The 17,673-nt window shown below is 41.4% G+C and overlaps 1 protein-coding gene across 3 annotated transcripts in view; it reads left to right on the top strand.

Annotated features, from left to right (window-relative positions):
- The window catches only part of LOC140186391 (rab-like protein 6), a 94,325-nt gene that overhangs the window by 33,722 nt on the left and 42,930 nt on the right, over nucleotides 1–17,673 (top strand). For 2 of the 3 annotated variants that reach the window (XM_072240607.1, XM_072240606.1), the window contains exons 4-7: nucleotides 3,540–3,592; nucleotides 7,440–7,531; nucleotides 11,083–11,223; nucleotides 16,470–16,575. In XM_072240607.1, the coding sequence (XP_072096708.1) occupies nucleotides 3,540–3,592; nucleotides 7,440–7,531; nucleotides 11,083–11,223; nucleotides 16,470–16,575 (392 nt within the window). Of the gene's footprint in view, nucleotides 1–3,539; nucleotides 3,593–7,439; nucleotides 7,532–11,082; nucleotides 11,224–13,173; nucleotides 13,280–16,469; nucleotides 16,576–17,673 lie in introns of those variants that run through there. The other variant, XM_072240608.1, reaches the window with a different exon arrangement.

The following is a 17,673-nucleotide window of genomic DNA, read 5'->3' as shown; positions in this document are numbered from 1 at the left end:
CTCAATCCTGGAAAAAAGACTGTATGTGTTAGCCCCTGTCTGTGCCCCTCATGATATGCACCTCTGTAAAAAGGTTCCTCATTCCCCTATGTTCTAGTGGGGGAAAATTTTCACAACTGGATCAACAGCTCTCCATAATTCAGTTCCTTGAATCCTGACAACATCATGAATCTCTACTGGCCTGTGTATAGCTTATTGGATCCAAATTAATGGATCTGAAGCAAAGGACCATATGCTGAGGAACCTAACTGAGTTGAACAGTTTTTGCTTGGGGTGGGTTGTGTTGTCGGTGTTTCTGGTCAAGTCCCTGCATTCAGACGTTGGTTCTGAACCTTCACCAGGTCTAACCTTTATCCCTTTCCATAACAATGCTAAGTGTAACTGAATCATGATTGATACTGCTAAGACACTGTTCTGGTGCCTTTTTTTTCCCCCTGCTATCTGGGTTGCTGTTGGAGTTGTACTTTCCCAGGCAAGTGGAGAGTATTCAATCACAGGCCTGTCATATTTGAATATGGTGTCAAAAAATGGGTCACTCGCCATATGATACCCTGAAACTGGCTGGCCCAGATGGCATGTTGGGCAATGTTGATGATAGGGGTCTTGGGGAATATCATTGAACATAATCATAAAGTATTCTGGGCAGAGACTACAAAAGGAACTACAGACCCCATTTCCAGAAAAGTTGGGGTATTTTCCAAAAACAAAAATCTGTGATATGTTAATTCACGTGAACCTTTATTTAACTGACAAAAGTACAAAGAAAAGATATTCAATCGTTTTTACTGACCAACTTAATTGTATTTTGTAAATATACACAAATTTAGAATTTGATGGCTTGCAACACACTCAACAAAAGTAGAGACAGAGTTAAAATAAGATTGAAAAGTGCACAGAATATTCAAGTAACACTGGTTTGGAAGACTCCACATTAAGCAGGCTAATTGGTAGCAGGTGAGGTATCATGATTGGGTATAAAAGTAGCGTCCATCAAAGGCTCAGTCTTTGCAAGCAAGGATGGGTCGTGGCTCACCCCTTTGTGCCAAAATTCGTGAGAGAATTGTTAGTCAGTTCAAAAGGAACATTTCTCAACACAAGATTGCAGAGAATTTAGGTCTTTCAACATCTACAGTACATAATATTGTGAAAAGATTCGGAGAATTCAGAGACATCTCAGTGCGTAAAGGGCAAGGTTGGAAACAGCTGTTGAATGCGCGTGATCTTCGAGCCCTCAGGTGGCACTGCCTAAGAAACCATCATGCTACTGTGACAATTATAGCCACCTGGGCTCGGGAGTACTTCAGAGAACCATTGCCACTCAACACAGTCCGTTGCTGCATCCAGAAATGCAACTTGAAACTGTATTATGCAAGGAGGAAACCATACATCAACTCTATGCACAAATGCCGGTGAGTTCTCTGGGCCCGAGCTCATCTCAGATGGACCGAAAGACTGTGGAACCGTGTGCTGTGGTCAGATGAGTCCACATTTCAGCTAGTTTTTGGAAAAAACGGGCACGAAGTTCTCTGTGCCAAAGATGAAAACTACCATCCAGATTGTTATCAGCGAAAGGTGCAAAAGCCAGCATCTGTGCTGGTATGGGAGTGCATCAGTGCCCACGGCATGGGTGACTTGCATGTATGTGAAGTTACCATTGACTCTGAGGCGTATATTAGGATTTTAGAGAGACATATGTTGCCATCAAGGCGACGTCTCTTCCCGGGACGTCCATGCTTATTTCAGCAGGACAATGCCAGACCACATTCTGCAAGGGCTACAACAGCGTGGCTTTGTAGACACAGAGTGCGTGTGCTTGACTGGCCTGCTGCCAGTCAAGATCTGTCTCCTATTGAAAATGTACGGCGCATCATGAAGAGGAGAATCAGACAACGGAGACCACGGACTGTTGAGCAGCTGAAGTCTTATATCAAGCAAGGAAGGACAAAATTTCCAATTGCAAACCTACTACAATTAGTATCCTCAGTTCCAAAACGATTAAAAAGTGTTATTAAAAGGAAAGGTGATGTAACACAATGGTAAACATACCTCTGTCCCAACTTTTGTTGAGTGTGTTGCAGCCATCAAATTCTAAATTTGTGTACATTTACAAAATACAATTAAGTTGGTCAGTAAAACTATTGAAAATCTTTTCTTTGTACTTTTGTCAGTTAAATAAAGGTTCACGTGAATTAACATATCACAGATTTTTGTTTTTATTGCATTTTGGAAAATATCCCAACTTTTCTGGAAATGGGGTTTGTATTTTTAGTTTTACATCACTCTACAGGTCAAAAGGAAGTTTATAAATATGTCTTCAAAAGTAGCTAGCTTCTGTTTTTATTTTTAGATCAAAATCTTATTAATAATAGGGCCAATCTGAAAGAACCTCTCATGATCCCAGAATACATCCTAGGTAACCAAGAAAGCTCACTAACACCTTTACTTTCTGATGAGGTTGAAGAGAGCCAGACTATGCGCATCTATACTCAAGTTATTCTACAGATGTGCAGTAGAGAGCATCCTAACAAACTGCATCACTGCTTCGTACGGAAACTGCACTGCTCCAGACAGGAAGGCTTTACAGTGGGTAGTCAAAACTGCCCAGCGCATCACCGGCAGCAGCCTACCTGCCATCAAGGACGTGTATACAGAAAGCTGCCAGAACTAGGCTGGCAATATCATGGAGGATCTCACCCACCATGCTTATGGACTACTTGTCCCACTCCCATCAGAGAGATGACTGCAACATCCACAGCAGGACCACCAAACTCAAAAATGGTTGTTTTCCCCAATCAATAAGGCTGATCAACACCTCCACCCACTAACCCACCCTACAAGAACCCCACCACCATAACTTATCATCTCCTATCAGTCACCTAATGTACAGACATTCCTGTACTGGACATCACCTTATGTGCATATATCAATCTATGTATACAAGGTAACTTGTGTATCTATATTTATTGTGTTTTTCTTTATTGTTTTGTTGTTTATCTTAGTGTGTTTTTATATGGTGCATCAGATCTGGAGTAACAATTATTTTGTTCTCTTATACACCTTCGTACTGGAAATGACATCAAACAATCCTGAATCTTGAAACTCGAAAAATCGCGTTGGTGCACCAGAGAGGTTTCTGTTCTGCAACTTGACTAGCAATTTGATTTTAAATCTTTGACTCGGGTTAAAACTAATTTCATCATTTGCTTTGCCTTTAGCATGCAGATAGTGCTCTATTCGACATGTTTTTAACTGGCCCATCAAAAGACTCAAAAAAAAAAAAATTAAGAAATATAACAACGGCAGCTAACTAAAACTGTAATATTCAAAGTAATTTTAGTACAGCAATGTAAAGAAACCGCAATAGATGGGGAAGGATCCCTGAGGACATTGCTTTGTTTTGGGAGAGCAAGTTGAAGTTTCCAGGCTGTTTACTCATTGTTCGTCCCTCCCACTGCTACTTAAATGACGTATAGTTTGGTGAGATATTTGGAAGGAAATTAAGACATACAATTTATTAACCAATTGTTGTCCTTGTTCAGGCAAAAGCCGAAGAAAAGGAGATGGCTTGAAACTGGAGAATGATCCACAAGAGGTACTGTTTGATGTATTTGGAGTTATATTGCAGTATGACCTTGCCATTGATTGTTGTCAAAACATTCCATAGAGACTCCTTGCTTGTAATGTATTGCAGGTATTGTTTCTCCATCTACTTCTTTTCCACTAAATCTTCCTGTTGTCACATTTTTGCAGTATATGGTCCTCATGGCCTTATCTATAACATGAACTGCCCATGCTCCCTGGAAAAGTAATTTTTCAGCTATTGGTGGCGCTGAAGTCCACTTCATTTCCTGTCTCTTATGCTCTGGTTTTTATTTTCTTTTGTTCTCAAATTACAACTAAGATCGCTGTTTATTCAACAGCATTCTATGGAAATAGGGATAGACAGTGACTTCAGAATGACATCTCAGAATCACAGAAGATGAAAGAGTTTGCAGATAATAGAATTTAGAGCGAAAAGCAAACTACTGGAGAACTCAACAGTATGGACAGTGTCTGTAAAAGCAAAAGGATGGTCGATGTTTCAGGTTGAGGCCCTGCATCAGGCCTGGAATCACATTTGATCCTGAATCTCCCTATATATGAAAATGTAAAATAGCTGGGTGATATTTCCCATGTGTTGGATAAGTAAAGCCCTCGGCTAGGTCAACCTTTTACTGAACAATGTGGGGGAGTGGGGTGTTGGTTCTGTTTTCTGTTGTCAAGGATGTCAGCAGCTGTCAGTTGGAAGTTGTATTTAATGTAACCTGCAGTGCAAAATTTACACGAGTTGTCCTGCCACTTGATAAATCTTTGCTTCTATTCGTAAATAAACATAAGTACATTAATTTACAGTTATTAGTCGCTGAGGCTGCAGGTGTATATGCACGTCTGAAATGTCATATGCACCGATTGCATACCTGTGCACTTCATTTCCATTCTGTTAGCAGTTCAGTGCATTGTATCAGAACTGAAGCTCAAAGGCAGTATTTTAGTTAATGGCTGCAGTGATCCAGGATTGGGTAGGTGATATGATGGCATCCACCTAGTATGATGTATCGATAAGCTTCAATGAATGATATGTTCTGTGGGTTGCATCAGTCTCCAGTCCTGCAGTTGATTTGTGTTCACATTAGTTAGCAGCCTTTTCATTTCACTGGCTCATAAAGTTAGCCTGTATTTTAAGTGTGGAGATCATCTCTTTCCATCCTCAAGCATTCTTCACACTGACACTGGAGAAACACTTGAATCGTGTGTTTACTTGGAGTATTAGGAAGTAGATAGAATTCACTATATTTGAGTGCCAGTGCAATTCTTGAGTATTAAGCCCACTAATTTGACAGAACAGCTCACAGGCTGAGGTTGGCAGCTAAAGCTGACTCAAGCCTGGCTCTAGATCAGTAGAAAGCAGGGTGAAAGTCCAGTGCTTTTGGAGAAATGTTTCACTCTGCTGTAGCCATGTTCAGAAGAGGGCAGAGGGAAATGCTGCTCAGATTTTCCAGACCCTGCATATTGCAGCCCCAGATCCTGCAACTGCACCCACACCCACATTGAGTAAATTGCAAAGATGGAGCAGCAGTGGAAGCCTGGCTGACGTTAATCAGTTGAGCTCCTCAGCCATGAGTAATAGTGCAAGTAGGCTAGGCCCAGAACTGATAAGGTAAATAAGCTGAAATAAATTTCCAAATGTTTCAGAGCAACAAAATACAGACGCAAATTGGGTTAAATGTCAGGAATTTCTTCATCATTTCAACCTTTTATTAAACATTCATAAAATAAAGGCAAACTTGCAAATATTTCTCGAACAGCTGGAAGTTTTTGATCAGTCTATGTGGATGAACTAAATTAATGAGCTGGCTTTCTTAGTCATGTCTCAATATCAGTTATCATGGGGAACAAGTTTTTGGCTTTAAGCTCCCCTCAAGGAAGGTAAATAAGTTCTAAGTTATCCTTGTCCATCATGCTTTGACCTTGAATGTATCTGTAATGCAGACTGCCTGAGGTGTGGGAGTAATGACAGCAAGTCACTATGACCTCTGCTTCTCCAAGATGCCGACAACTGGTTTCTATGTTGGTGAGGTCGTCGTAATTAATATCATAAGGAAGACATTGCTCCTTCAGCTACTGTGTGTTAATCAGATACCTATTAATCCCTTGTACATGTTTAAGTACTTGAGATCAAAATGTAGTTTGTTTATTTTTCTTCTCTTCTGCCCTCATTCCTCATCCTCTACATTTCTTCCAGACAGATCAGATATGATTAGGAAACATTTGTCACCTTATAGTCTCAACGTCATTTATATAACCTGGGTTTCTTCGACTCCACCTTATCACAGTTCTCCTTTCTCTCCACCATCTCCTTCCCTGCACTTTAAAATCTTGCACTCATTTCAAGTTCTGATGAAAGATCTTAGACCTAAAACATTTACACTGTTTCTCTCTCCCCAAATGTTGCCAGACCATGTGTTTTTTTTTTATTTTAGTATTTCAGCAATTTTTGTCCTCTAACTGTTCTACCTTCTAGTGAGATTTTAGCTGGACAATAAATCAGCTCCACTTACCTGCCTTGTTTCACACGTTGTGTTGTCCCAGGATCTACCAATCCCAATTTTAAATGTAATCAGTCTCCAGCATCCTGGAGCAGAGTTCTGTGCTTCCACAGTCCATTGTTTCTTGAGGAGTCAGAAGCGTAAAGCTTTAATTTTATGGTTATACCTGTTCTGCCAGCATAGGAAACAGTTTCTCATCAAGCCACCTTGTATCCTGTTCAAAGCACCTCCTGGGGATCCAGTCACAAACAAGATAAAATCTGCAGATGCTGGAAATCCAAGCAACACACAAAATGTTGGAGGAACTCAGCAGCCATGGAAAGGAGTATTGTTGACATTTTGGGACGAAAGCCTTCGGCATGACTGGAGGAAAATAAATCTGAGGAGTAGATTTAAAAGGTGGGGAGAGGGGAGAGAGAAACACAAGGTGGTAGGTGAAACCTGAAGAGGGAGGGATGAAGTAAAGAGCTGAAGGGCATGGAAGGAAGAAAAGGGGGAAGGAGCATCAGAGGGAGTCGATGGGTGGGCGAAGAGATAAGGTGAGAGAGGAAAAAGGAGATGAGAAATGGTGAAGGACGGACGGGGGGGGGGGGGGGGCGCATGCATTACCAGAAGGTCAAGAAATCGATGTTTGTGCCATCAGTTTGGAGGCTACCTAAACAGAATACAAGGTGTTGTTCCTCCAACCTAAGTATGGCCTCATCACGACAGTGGAGGGGGCCATGGATAGACATATCAGAATGGGAAGTTGAATTAAAATGGGTGGCCACTGGGAGATCCCACTTTTTCTGGCGGATGGACCATAGGTGCTTGGATAACGGTCTCCCAGTCTACGCCGGGTCTCACTGATATACGAGATGCCGCACTGGGGCCACCGAACACCGTGTATGACCCCAACAGACTCACAGGTGAAGAGTCGCCACAGCTGGGGATCTTTGAATTCTCCTAGTGGGACACAGTACTGCTCCAACAACCGGGATTCAGTCCTGATCGCTGGTGCTGTTGGTACGGAGGTTACATGTTCTACCTGTGACCACATGGGTTTCCTCCAGGTGCTGTGGTTTCCAGCAATGTGTGGGTTGTCCTGGTGTGTAGTTGACTGGTGGAATCTGGGAGTTAAGGGGAATAGAGTTTAATTAGATGCTTGATGGTTGACTCAGACTCAATGTGTCAAAGGGCATTCTTCTGTCTTGCATTTTTCTGATTCTAGTTCTGAGATGGTGCCCAGCACTGTACCAGATGCAATTAAGAGGTACAGGTTTATTGCGTTTCCAGGTCCAAGGATGCCATTCTGCTGTCACAAACAGTTGTTTTCAGTGAGAAGCATTAATCCTCCCTGTTTTATTTTGATAGACTGATGCAGAGATGGCCCTGGATGCAGAATTCCTCGATGTCTACAAAAACTGTAATGGTGTTATAATGATGTTTGACATCACCAAGCAATGGTAAGACTATTTCAGTGTTTTACACCAGATCCCCATTGTATGTTATTCTGTGAATGTAGAACTCTGTGCATAACACTAACCCCATTAACTTTTAGGAACTTTGGGTTAAAGTTGCAGGTTTAAAAAGTGACTTGTGAAAAGTGACTTCTGAGTCACCCTTTTACTTATTCTCCGGTGGGATGTGGTCAACAAAGTTCATCTGATTTTCCCTTGGTACTGCTGAAGGAGTGGATTACACTTCCAGCACAGGATAGCATGTGAGTCAAAAGAGCATGTGTAGACAGCTGCCTATTCACCTGCTGCCTGTGCCCTCAGTGGAAACGTTTGCCTGTTTCTGTTGACACTATGGAAAATTCCTATTGTACATCTTGTTCACAGTTGCAGCTACAGCACCCAGAGGTAGAGGATGTAGTTGTCCAGGGGTGTGCAGGCATGAAGTAGCCTCAAGCTTCTTGAGTGAAAATATAAGAAAATTGTCACTTGGCCCCTCAAACCTGCCCTGGTCAATGTGATCGTGGCTGATCTGTCCAGGTCTCATAGAACAGAGACAAGTAGAGCACAGTATGGGCCCTTCAGCCCACAATGTTGTGCTATCTTTTATAAACCTACTCTATGACCAGTTTATCCCTTCCCTCTGACACAGCCCATAACTTTCTGTTTTCTTACTTCCACATGCCTCGTAAATATATCAGCTTCTGTCACCACCCCAGCAGTGCATTCTATGCACCTACCATTCTCTGTTTTTAAAAAAAACTCATCTTCCCTAAACTTCCCTCAACTCATATCCTCCAATGCTCTAAAGTAAAAAATACCTTAGCTCACTCAACCTTTCCTCATGAGTCATGTTCTCAAATCCAAGCAGCATCCTGGTAAACCTCTGCACTCTTTCTAAAGCTTGCATGTCCTTCCGATGATGAGGCAACCAGAACTGAACACAATACTCCCAAGTATGATATAACCAGAGTTTTATAGACCTACAACATTACCTCATGGCTCTTGACCTCAGTCCCCCCAACTAATAAAGGTTAACTCACCATGTGCCTCGTGAGCCACCCTATCAGCTGTGTGACAACCTTGAGGGCTGTATGGCCAAGATCTCTCTGTTTGTCCGCGCTGCTAAAAATCCTGCCATTAACCTGTACTCTGCCTTCAAATTCAATCATTTCACACTTTTCTGGATTGAACTCCTCTGCCCAGCCCTGCACCCTGTCAGTGTTCCATTGTAATCTAACAACAGCCTTCTACACTGTCAACAACACTATGAATCTTTGTGTCATCTGCAAACTTACCAGCCTACCCTTTCATTTCCTCATCCAAGCCATTTATAAAAATTGCAAAGAGCAGGAGTCTCAGAGCACCACAAGTTACTGGCCTCCAGGCAGAATACGCTCCATCTACCAGCACCCTCAGCCCGTTGTGGTCAAGCCAATTGTGAATTCACGCAGCCAAGTTTCCCTGGATCCTATGTCTCGTGCCTCTCAGTGCAGATTCCCACAGCCCTGGTTTTTTGTAAGATCAATCCGTTTTTTTCTTTAAATAACCCAAGTGATCTTGCCTCTACAAGATCACTTGGGTGATGGAGAGGTGAGGATAGAATTAAAGGGAGAGGGGTGATATAACTAGTCACGGAAAATGTCACAGCAATCATCAGAAGGGACAGACTGGAGGGTTTGTTTACTGAGGCTATGTGAGTAGAACAGAGGATTAAAAAAAGGATGACCATGTTAATGGGGTTATATTATAAAACATTCAATAGTCTGCAGGATTTAGAAGCAACTTTATAGAGAGATTGCAGACTGTTGCAAAAAAACACAGCATTGTGATATTATGTGATTTTTACTTCCACACATTGAGTGGGACTCCCATACTGAGTGTAAAAGAGTTAAATGGGATAGAGTTTGTCAAATGTTTTCAGGAATGTTTCCTTAATCAATATAGAGGTCCCAATTAGAGAGAGTGTGATACTGTATCTCTTATTAGGGAAAGGGGCAGGGCAAGTAATGGAAGTGTGTGTGAGTAGGGAAACTCTTTGGATCTAGATCATAAGACATAGAAGCAGAATGAGGTTATTTGGCCAATTAAATCTGCTCCAATCTGTGACTTACGTCCATTCATTTCAAGTTAACTCTGGAGAAGGATAGTTCTGGTCCTCGGATTGAGATTCTAAATTGAAGGAAGACCAATTTTGATGGCATCAGAAAGGATTGGGCAAGTGTGGATTGAGATAGGTTGTTTTCTGCCAAAGGTGTGCTTGATAAGTGGGGGTCTTCAAAAGTGAAATTTTGAGAGTACAATGTGCATGTTCCTTTCAGTATAAAAGGTAAGGGTAACAAGTTTAGGGAACCTTGGTTTTTGAGATATTGAGGCCCTAGTTAAGAAGGATGAGGTGCATGGCAGTTATAGACAGCAAGGAACAAATAAAGTGTTTCAGGAGTATAGGAAATGCAAGAGAACACTTAAGAGGGAAACCAGGGCCAAAAGAAGGGTTGCTTGGGTTTTTACAGATATTCAGAGCAAAAGTATAGTAAGGGACAAAATCAGTTTACTTGAGGAACCATGAGGTCATCTATGCATGGAGCCAAAAGAGATGGGGGATATCTTATATGGGTTCTTACATGGGTGTGTGTATTTGGGAGATGGATGGAGTCTATGAACTGAGGCAAAACAGCAGTGAGGTCGTGGAGCATATATGGATTATAAAAGAGGAGGTGCTTGATGTCTTGTGGCAAGTTAGGGTAGATAAGTCTTCAGAACCTGACAAGGTGTTCCCTTGGACCTTGCTGGAAGCTATCAGAAATTGCAAGGGGGATCTGGAGGATAGCTGATATTCCATTGTTCTAAAGATAAGACTTGTGTTGTTTGTCATTCATATCAACGATCTGGATGATGTAGTAAACCGATTCAGCAAATTTGCAGATGACACCAAGATTGGGGGCATAGTGAACTGTGAGGAAGACTATTAAAGCTTGCAGTGTAATCTGGACCAGATGGAGAAATGGGCTGAAAGATGGCAGACAAGTGTGAAATATTGCACTTTGAATGGACAAACCAGGGTAGGACTTGCACAGTGAACAGCAGGGCACTGAGAAGTGTGGTAGAACCGAAGGATCCAGGAGTGAAGTACTCCTTGACCCTCCACAGGGATTAAGGCTTAACTTTGTCCTTCCCCTTTCTGTGCCTCCCTCCTCTCTGCATTCCTCCCAAGTGAACATGGACACTTTCTTACTTCCAGCTGTGGCTCTTGCAGAGATGGCAGAGAGTGAGTCAGGTTACTTTATTCTCTCCCGACCTCCCAAATTTCTCCAGGTGTGTGGTGGTAACTAGGACCCCTTCATCTGGATGCCCCTTGGCTGTGTTTCTCTGCTCCATTCTTACCTCTAGTGGCGGCTTTTGTTGTTGTGAAGAGATCACTTCATTCATCTTGAATACATTTTCTAGGTTTGGTCCAGATGACTAGTTTTGGCATTGTACCCACTACACTGAACTTCATCGATAAATCAATGAAACTGTACACAGAAGAGCAAATGACGTATTGATTCTTTACCCTGCAGGACCTTCAGTTATATCATGAAAGAACTTCCAAAAGTGCCTGACCATATTCCAGTCTGTGTCCTTGGGAACCATCGTGACATGGGAGAGCACCGGGTCATCCTTCCTGATGACGTCAAGGAGTTCATTTACGGTATCAACAGGTAAAGCAAATGACGGATTTGCAATCAAGAGGTTTGGACTCTTTTCACATTGGTGGATGATGAGGAAGCAAAATGGGTGTTCTCAGATTGTGGAGAAAGTCAGAGGGATCCCCGTTTGTTTCATTGTTTTTCTCACACAGACCCCTCCTTGTGCTGTTCCTTTTGCAAGGCTATGGTGTGTATTGATGTATGGCCACCAGGTCAATAGGATTAGTGGTGATTGTTCCAATGCTATGGAGAGGGAGTGGGGCAGAGGGTAAATTTAGTTTTGATGCAGAGAGAAGGGACTACTGAGATTAGATTAGTTTGTTGTCATATACACCAGGGTGCAATGATATTCCTTGTTCACACAAAGCTCAGCTGGTAAAGAGCACACATGGTAATAATGAATACAGCAATAGCCACAGGGGTGAGTACAAAACAGCTGAATGGTGCAAAAATAAATGCTAAAACAGCAACAGAAAATGAGGTGCAATTAAGTCCCAGAACACGTCAGCACCACATCACCATTGTGAAGGGATGTGAAATTGTTGATTGGTTCTCAAGTCTGATAGCAGTGGAGAAGGATTTGGGATTAATCTGGCTCTATGGACAGAGCAAGCCATTCTGGGTGGTTTCAGAATGCTTCAAGGCTTTTGGGGCACAAAGTTCGATTGCCTTGGGACTGACTCAGGTCTACATGAAGTGAGAGTGCAAGTATTAATTTAGATTGAATTCAAGCTATGGGCAAAGATGAGCATTGGAATTAGTTTGGGAATAATACAAGGATAAAAGGAGAGAGCAAAGTAATAGAATTAGATGAAATTGATGGAGGTCTATGGTGCAGCAGTGCAGTAATGGAGTTTTTTAGAAGTAGGGCATGGTAATTGACAGTAAAACAACTGGGAGAAGACCTAGAACAGTACAGCATGTTACTAACTCTCTGGCCCACCATGTGCCGATGTTTTAACCTGCTCCATGATCAATCTAACCCTTCCCTCCTACATACCCTCCATTTTTCTTTCATCCATGTGCTATCTAAGAGCCTCTTAAATGTCCCTAGCATGTCCCGTAAATCTCCTCCAGTCACCTTAAAAGGATGTCCTCTGGTATTAGCCATAACCAACCGTGGGGAAAAGGTACAGTCAATTGAATTGAAACAAAGCTGCAGGGAGAAATAGTTCATTTTGTTTTGAGTAATTACAGTACAGTTTGTTATAAAACCAATGGAGGTGTGAGTGTTAATTCTACTTCCACTACACCTTAAGTTTGCCTTGTGCAATTGAATTATACAAAATGACAGCATGTAGGAGATGTTACTAAATGACCTTTAGAAGAAAATAACTCTGTGACCACTTTTCAATATCCACTTAAGTGCAATTTGTTCAGTACTCCTGTTGGCAGTATGTTCCAGATTCTGGCTTTTCTCTGAGTGTAAAAAAAAAGTCCTTTCTCAGATGCTTTGTAAACCTCCTACCCCTTATCCTAAATTTGAGCCCTCTTGCTCTACATGCCTCTGCTCTGAGGTATGGTTTCCTACTATGTACCCTATCTATGTCCCCTCAGCTTTCTCCAAAGGAAAGCAAGCCCAGCCTCTCCTGTCTCTTGTAACTGAAATGATCCATGCCAAACAGTGATATGGTGAAGTCAACAGAGATTGCAGATGCTGAAATCTAAAACAAAAACATATTCTTGACTTACATTTCATAGTTGTAATATATTGCTTTGTTTTTCTTTCCCTCTCTGTTTAATCACGTTAGTTTATCAAGTAGGTGACTTCAACAACTTGCCCCCAACATCCTGTCACAGGCATTTACTTTACCCTTTCTGCTCATCTCTTACCTCCAGTGCATGACCTGTCAAATAGTTTCAGCATTTTCTGTTTCTATTTCAGATTTATGGTATTGGTAGATTTTTTAATCAATACTGTTGACCTAATCTTAACCCTAACTCTAATGAATTATGTTACAGAAGTGCAAGTCAAGTTTCATGGCTGTAGCAGCAGTAATAAACCAGATGTATGCAGAGCAGAGAGCAAGAATGTACATGGAAAGAGCTATGGGTTGGTGTCATCAAGGTTAGTGATGAAAGGGGGGGTTAACAGACATTGGTGCCTGAAGAATTCTTCATTGTGGACTAATGTGGTTCATTGAAGTGCTGATGTCTAAAGATAGATCTGATGAGGTAAATGTATGACTTAGAAGCTTGAAGGGGCATGAAGATTTACGGGTTGATTCACAATGATGAATTCTTTAGGCACAAAATTATTGTTTTCCCATTGGAAAGAAACCTTGTTGGCACTAACCATAGCTCTTCATCCATTTAACTTCTCGCTGCCTGTTCTAAACGTATCCGATTTACTGTAGCTGTTTTTGCATGAAGGCAGAAGTAACAGTGGAATTGCTAGATGATTCTATCAATCACTTAATAGTTGCATTTATGAAACTGTAACGATTGAATGGGTTAGAGCAGGGTTCTGGCGAGTTCAGTTGAAATAGAGTAGTATGTTTCAGTGGCAACAAAGAAATTCTCCATGCTGTTGGACCCAGCCTTTATCCACCCCAGCCAAAGGCTAAATGTTGACCTGCAATGTTCACTTAGCTGCTTACTGCTAGTTCCTGTTTAAACCCTTGTTATCATTGTGGGATTTCCCCTTCGAACTTTCACAAGGGAGCTAATGGGAGAGGCCATGAGCAAAATGGCCACACTAAAACAGGACTGTCAAATCCTTGAATGTTTGTGATTATACCTGATGTTTTCGAGCATTCAAGAGCTATTGTATTTAAATATGATGTAAAATATTTTCAAAAGCACCCAAATCAGAACACTGATAGGATTAGAACTCATTTCATATTTATTAATACATTTAAATTAACTCAGTTAAAAATGAGCCATTTACGTTTTCCTTGCCCTTCTCCCTTGCAGTTGTTCCTCTTTATTCAAAGAATGGGCTGACTGTTCCTGTGCTCGACAGATTGCCCAGCGATAGCACTGGCAAATCCATCGAAGTTCTCACTTCAACTTTGGAGTACAGTTGAGAAATCCTCTGCACTCAGCTGTGTGAAAGTTTTGGACTTCTGCATTTGTGCTCACTTCTGTGGAGTCCAGAACTTGTGCACAGCTTTGGAGCTTCAAACCACAGCTCCATGTGGAATTTCCAGCTTCCTGCTAGAAATTCTGGGCAAGTACTTGGTCATTATCATATTGTTGTTTACGGGAGCTTGCTTTATGCCATGTTTCCCACAGCTCAGCGGTGACCACACTTAAAATAGCTGTGCTTTAGCTGCAAAGCATTTTGGATATCCTGAGGTTGTGAACAGAGCTGCAGACATAAATCATTAGAGCTGACTCCTGATACTGGACATTGTCCCTCCTTTTCCAATCATAACCTGTTAAGCACAGTTCTGGAAGTGCATGGTTGTTCAGTTGGTGTTTGTAGAACGTTATAAATAATATTGTTCGAGGTGGATCAGAGCTTTTTCTCCCCCTGTGTTTATGCCAGTTTACTAAGAGCTGATGCATCAAAACAGTTGATGTCAGGTGGAGAGCTTTGCCCAGAAATTTCACACACTGCGGCCCCTGTGGTTTCCTGTGCTCCAACTCAGAAACCTCGAGCTGGGTTTAAAAAGCAGAATTAACCTCTGAAGAGTGGGAAGTTGCCAATGGTAGGCTAGACTGTGGGAACGTTGAGCTGCCTGCCCACTGCTCAGTACATAATTACACTGCCTTTCTCTGCTCCTGGCAACCACCAGGCTCAGACTTGTCAGTCCTGTTTGTCTCCAGCCATTCCTCTTGTCTGTGGGCTTTTACTGGACAAAGAAAATATTTGCACTTCTTTTTTAGACTGAGTGCATCACAGAACAGGCATCATAGTCTGTTGTGCAGATGTGGTGATCTGTTATAGTGGTGAGAGAGCAGTGTAATGTTACTTCTGTGTATTTTGCAGTGCTATTGTGAACAGCTTCATTTCCCAGAAGTACTCTTGTTACAATCTATTTTTGGAAACAGTTTAAATATTAGATTAATCCCACAGTAAACCTGTTATCATATACATAGCATCTCAGTTGCTGTTGCATTTGCTTTTTTAATCCTTGGATGAGTATCCTGCTGGCTGTGTCTGACCAGCGAATGTCATTGTTAAGAAAGTGTTCATGGAGTTAGCTGGCAGAGAGAATATCTGGTAGTGTTCTCTCCACTTTGTGGGGGAATTGCTGGTGTTTTTGTTTTATCCCAAATCCTGCTGCCTTTCCTTTTCCCTTGACTGCATGTTCATTTGAGACAAGGACTATCAAGGAAATATTTGCACATTGTAAGATGCCTGTTGCCACTGGAGCATAGCTTTGCTGCCTTCAACATTTTGCCACTGTGTCCAACTGTGCATTTGCAGCTGGTTCATCCCCTGTCGTGCTGCTTCAGTCTAGTGTAATGATGCTCTGTAGAGTGTTTTCTGTTAGGGTGATGATAAAGAGCATCACTTCACCAATGGGGATGTGCAATTCTCCCATAAGGATTGTTTAAATCAAAACTTAAATTGTGGCAGGTAGTTAGAGGATGAATACTCTGTTCTGTGTTTGAAGGCAGTGTTACTGCTTGGATCCTTCAAAGAGGCTCACAGCCTGAAATTCCACCGTAATTTGAACCTATTATTAAGTTGACATTCATGAATGTTAATTGCTGATTAGAGGTGCTGTCACAGTGCAGCATTTAATTAGGGATGCTGTTGGTGAAGAGCAGCAGTTTTCTTGGCTTGTTGGCCAAAACTTAGCCTTTAGGCTGGTGCAGGGAGTAGTAAGAGTAACTTTTTGATGGGGCAAATGTAAATCTGATGGAAAGAAAGACTTGCATTTTGAAACCATGTTCCAGAATCTCAGGGTGCCCCAAAGCTCCCTACAGCTAAGGAAATATTTTTTGACTTGTCACTGTTGTATAAAGGAAATTAAGAAGAAAGCTTTCTACCTAGAGTGTGATAGCACTATATAACTTGTTTATAGAATGTAGGCAGTTAAGACAAGTAGCATGAAAGGATGCAGGAAAAATTGGATAATAATCTGAGGGAGAAAGAAATGAGATATATTTGCAAATAACGTGAAAGCAAGTTCATGTAGGGCAGTGACAGTGGCGTGGGTGAGTTGGACTAACTCCTCATTCTCATTCTGTGTACTTTCTGTAACTGATAGTACTAGCTGTTGTGTCACTGAGGATCCCATTCACCAATCTGATCAGTCTTTATTTCCTCCAACTAATGTTGCTTTTCCTTTCATCATTAGGTTACCCAGGTCATCGTATATTCGATATGCAGAATCTTCAATGAAGAATGGTTTTGGGTTGAAGTACTTGCACAAGTTTTTCAATATTCCATTTCTTCAACTGCAGGTGAGTTGCTTGGATCAAAATTTGAATTTTCTATTATAATTGCAATGTAATGCTTTCTGTACTGTGATGGCACTTATATTGTACATATTTCTTAATTATTAGAAAAAAATTATTTAAAAGCATTAAAATCCCAGCCTTTGAAATATTTTCGTTCTTTAACCACCAACCATGCTTTCTCAGTTGATGGAAAATAGGTAGAAAATGTGGCAGAACAGAGCTCACCCTTGCTGCTCAGCAATAGGTTGCCCCAGGAAGAGAGACAAGAAAGGAGGAAGAGATTTTTTTTTAATGCAAGTTATTTTTATTTGATATACTTTTTTGTAAAGTGGCAGAACTTCGGTATTAAACTGAAGGTGATATCAAAAGATAATACTGTGTTTGATCAGTTTGATCGTCAATTAACTGTTTAGAAACTTCTAAGGCCTGTAAACTGTCTTTGCTGAATGGGCTCTGTTACACAGTCATGTCCAGGATTCTGTCATTGACCACGTCCATTTTGGTGTTTGAGTTTCAATAAATCTGCTCGTCAAGCAACAACAACAGCTTGCGTTTATGCTGCTGAAATTAGCAGTCTGCAGATGTTTTAAATCTGAACTAAAACAAACAGTATTGAAATACTCAACAGGTCAGGTCACATCTGTGGGAAGAGGAAAACACAATTAATGTTTGGGATTGAAAACCCTTCGACCTCAACTGAGGTTTGAGTCGGGAACAAAGTAAAGGCAGGTTGTTAAGCTGTAGGGAAGATGGAGAGGAATTATCCCAGTAGGGTGTACCGTGGGGATAAACTGTAAACAAGGTTGCCTGGTGAATGGGTGATCATTTAGTGAGCGAGAACATAGATAACAGAACAGGCCAAAGAATTTTTTAAAAAAGAGAAAGTTCAAAGAACTTGACATTTAAGAGACTTGAGTGATAGAAAAATAGAGAGCCTTGTGGGAGAGAAGGATTAGATTGATCTTAGAGTAGGTTAAAAGGGCGTGTACCATACTGTAATGTTCTAATGTAAAAACTCAGCAGGTCAGGCAGCATCTTTTTGAGGCAAGAGATGTCAATATGTCAGATTGATACCCTGCATTAGGACTGGGAGGGAAGATG

Source organism: Mobula birostris, chromosome 22, assembly GCF_030028105.1.
Source record: "Mobula birostris isolate sMobBir1 chromosome 22, sMobBir1.hap1, whole genome shotgun sequence".
Lineage (NCBI taxonomy): Eukaryota > Metazoa > Chordata > Chondrichthyes > Myliobatiformes > Myliobatidae > Mobula > Mobula birostris.
The sequence above is the reverse complement of the archived record's forward strand: the minus strand, read 5'-3'. Positions and strand labels throughout refer to the sequence as shown.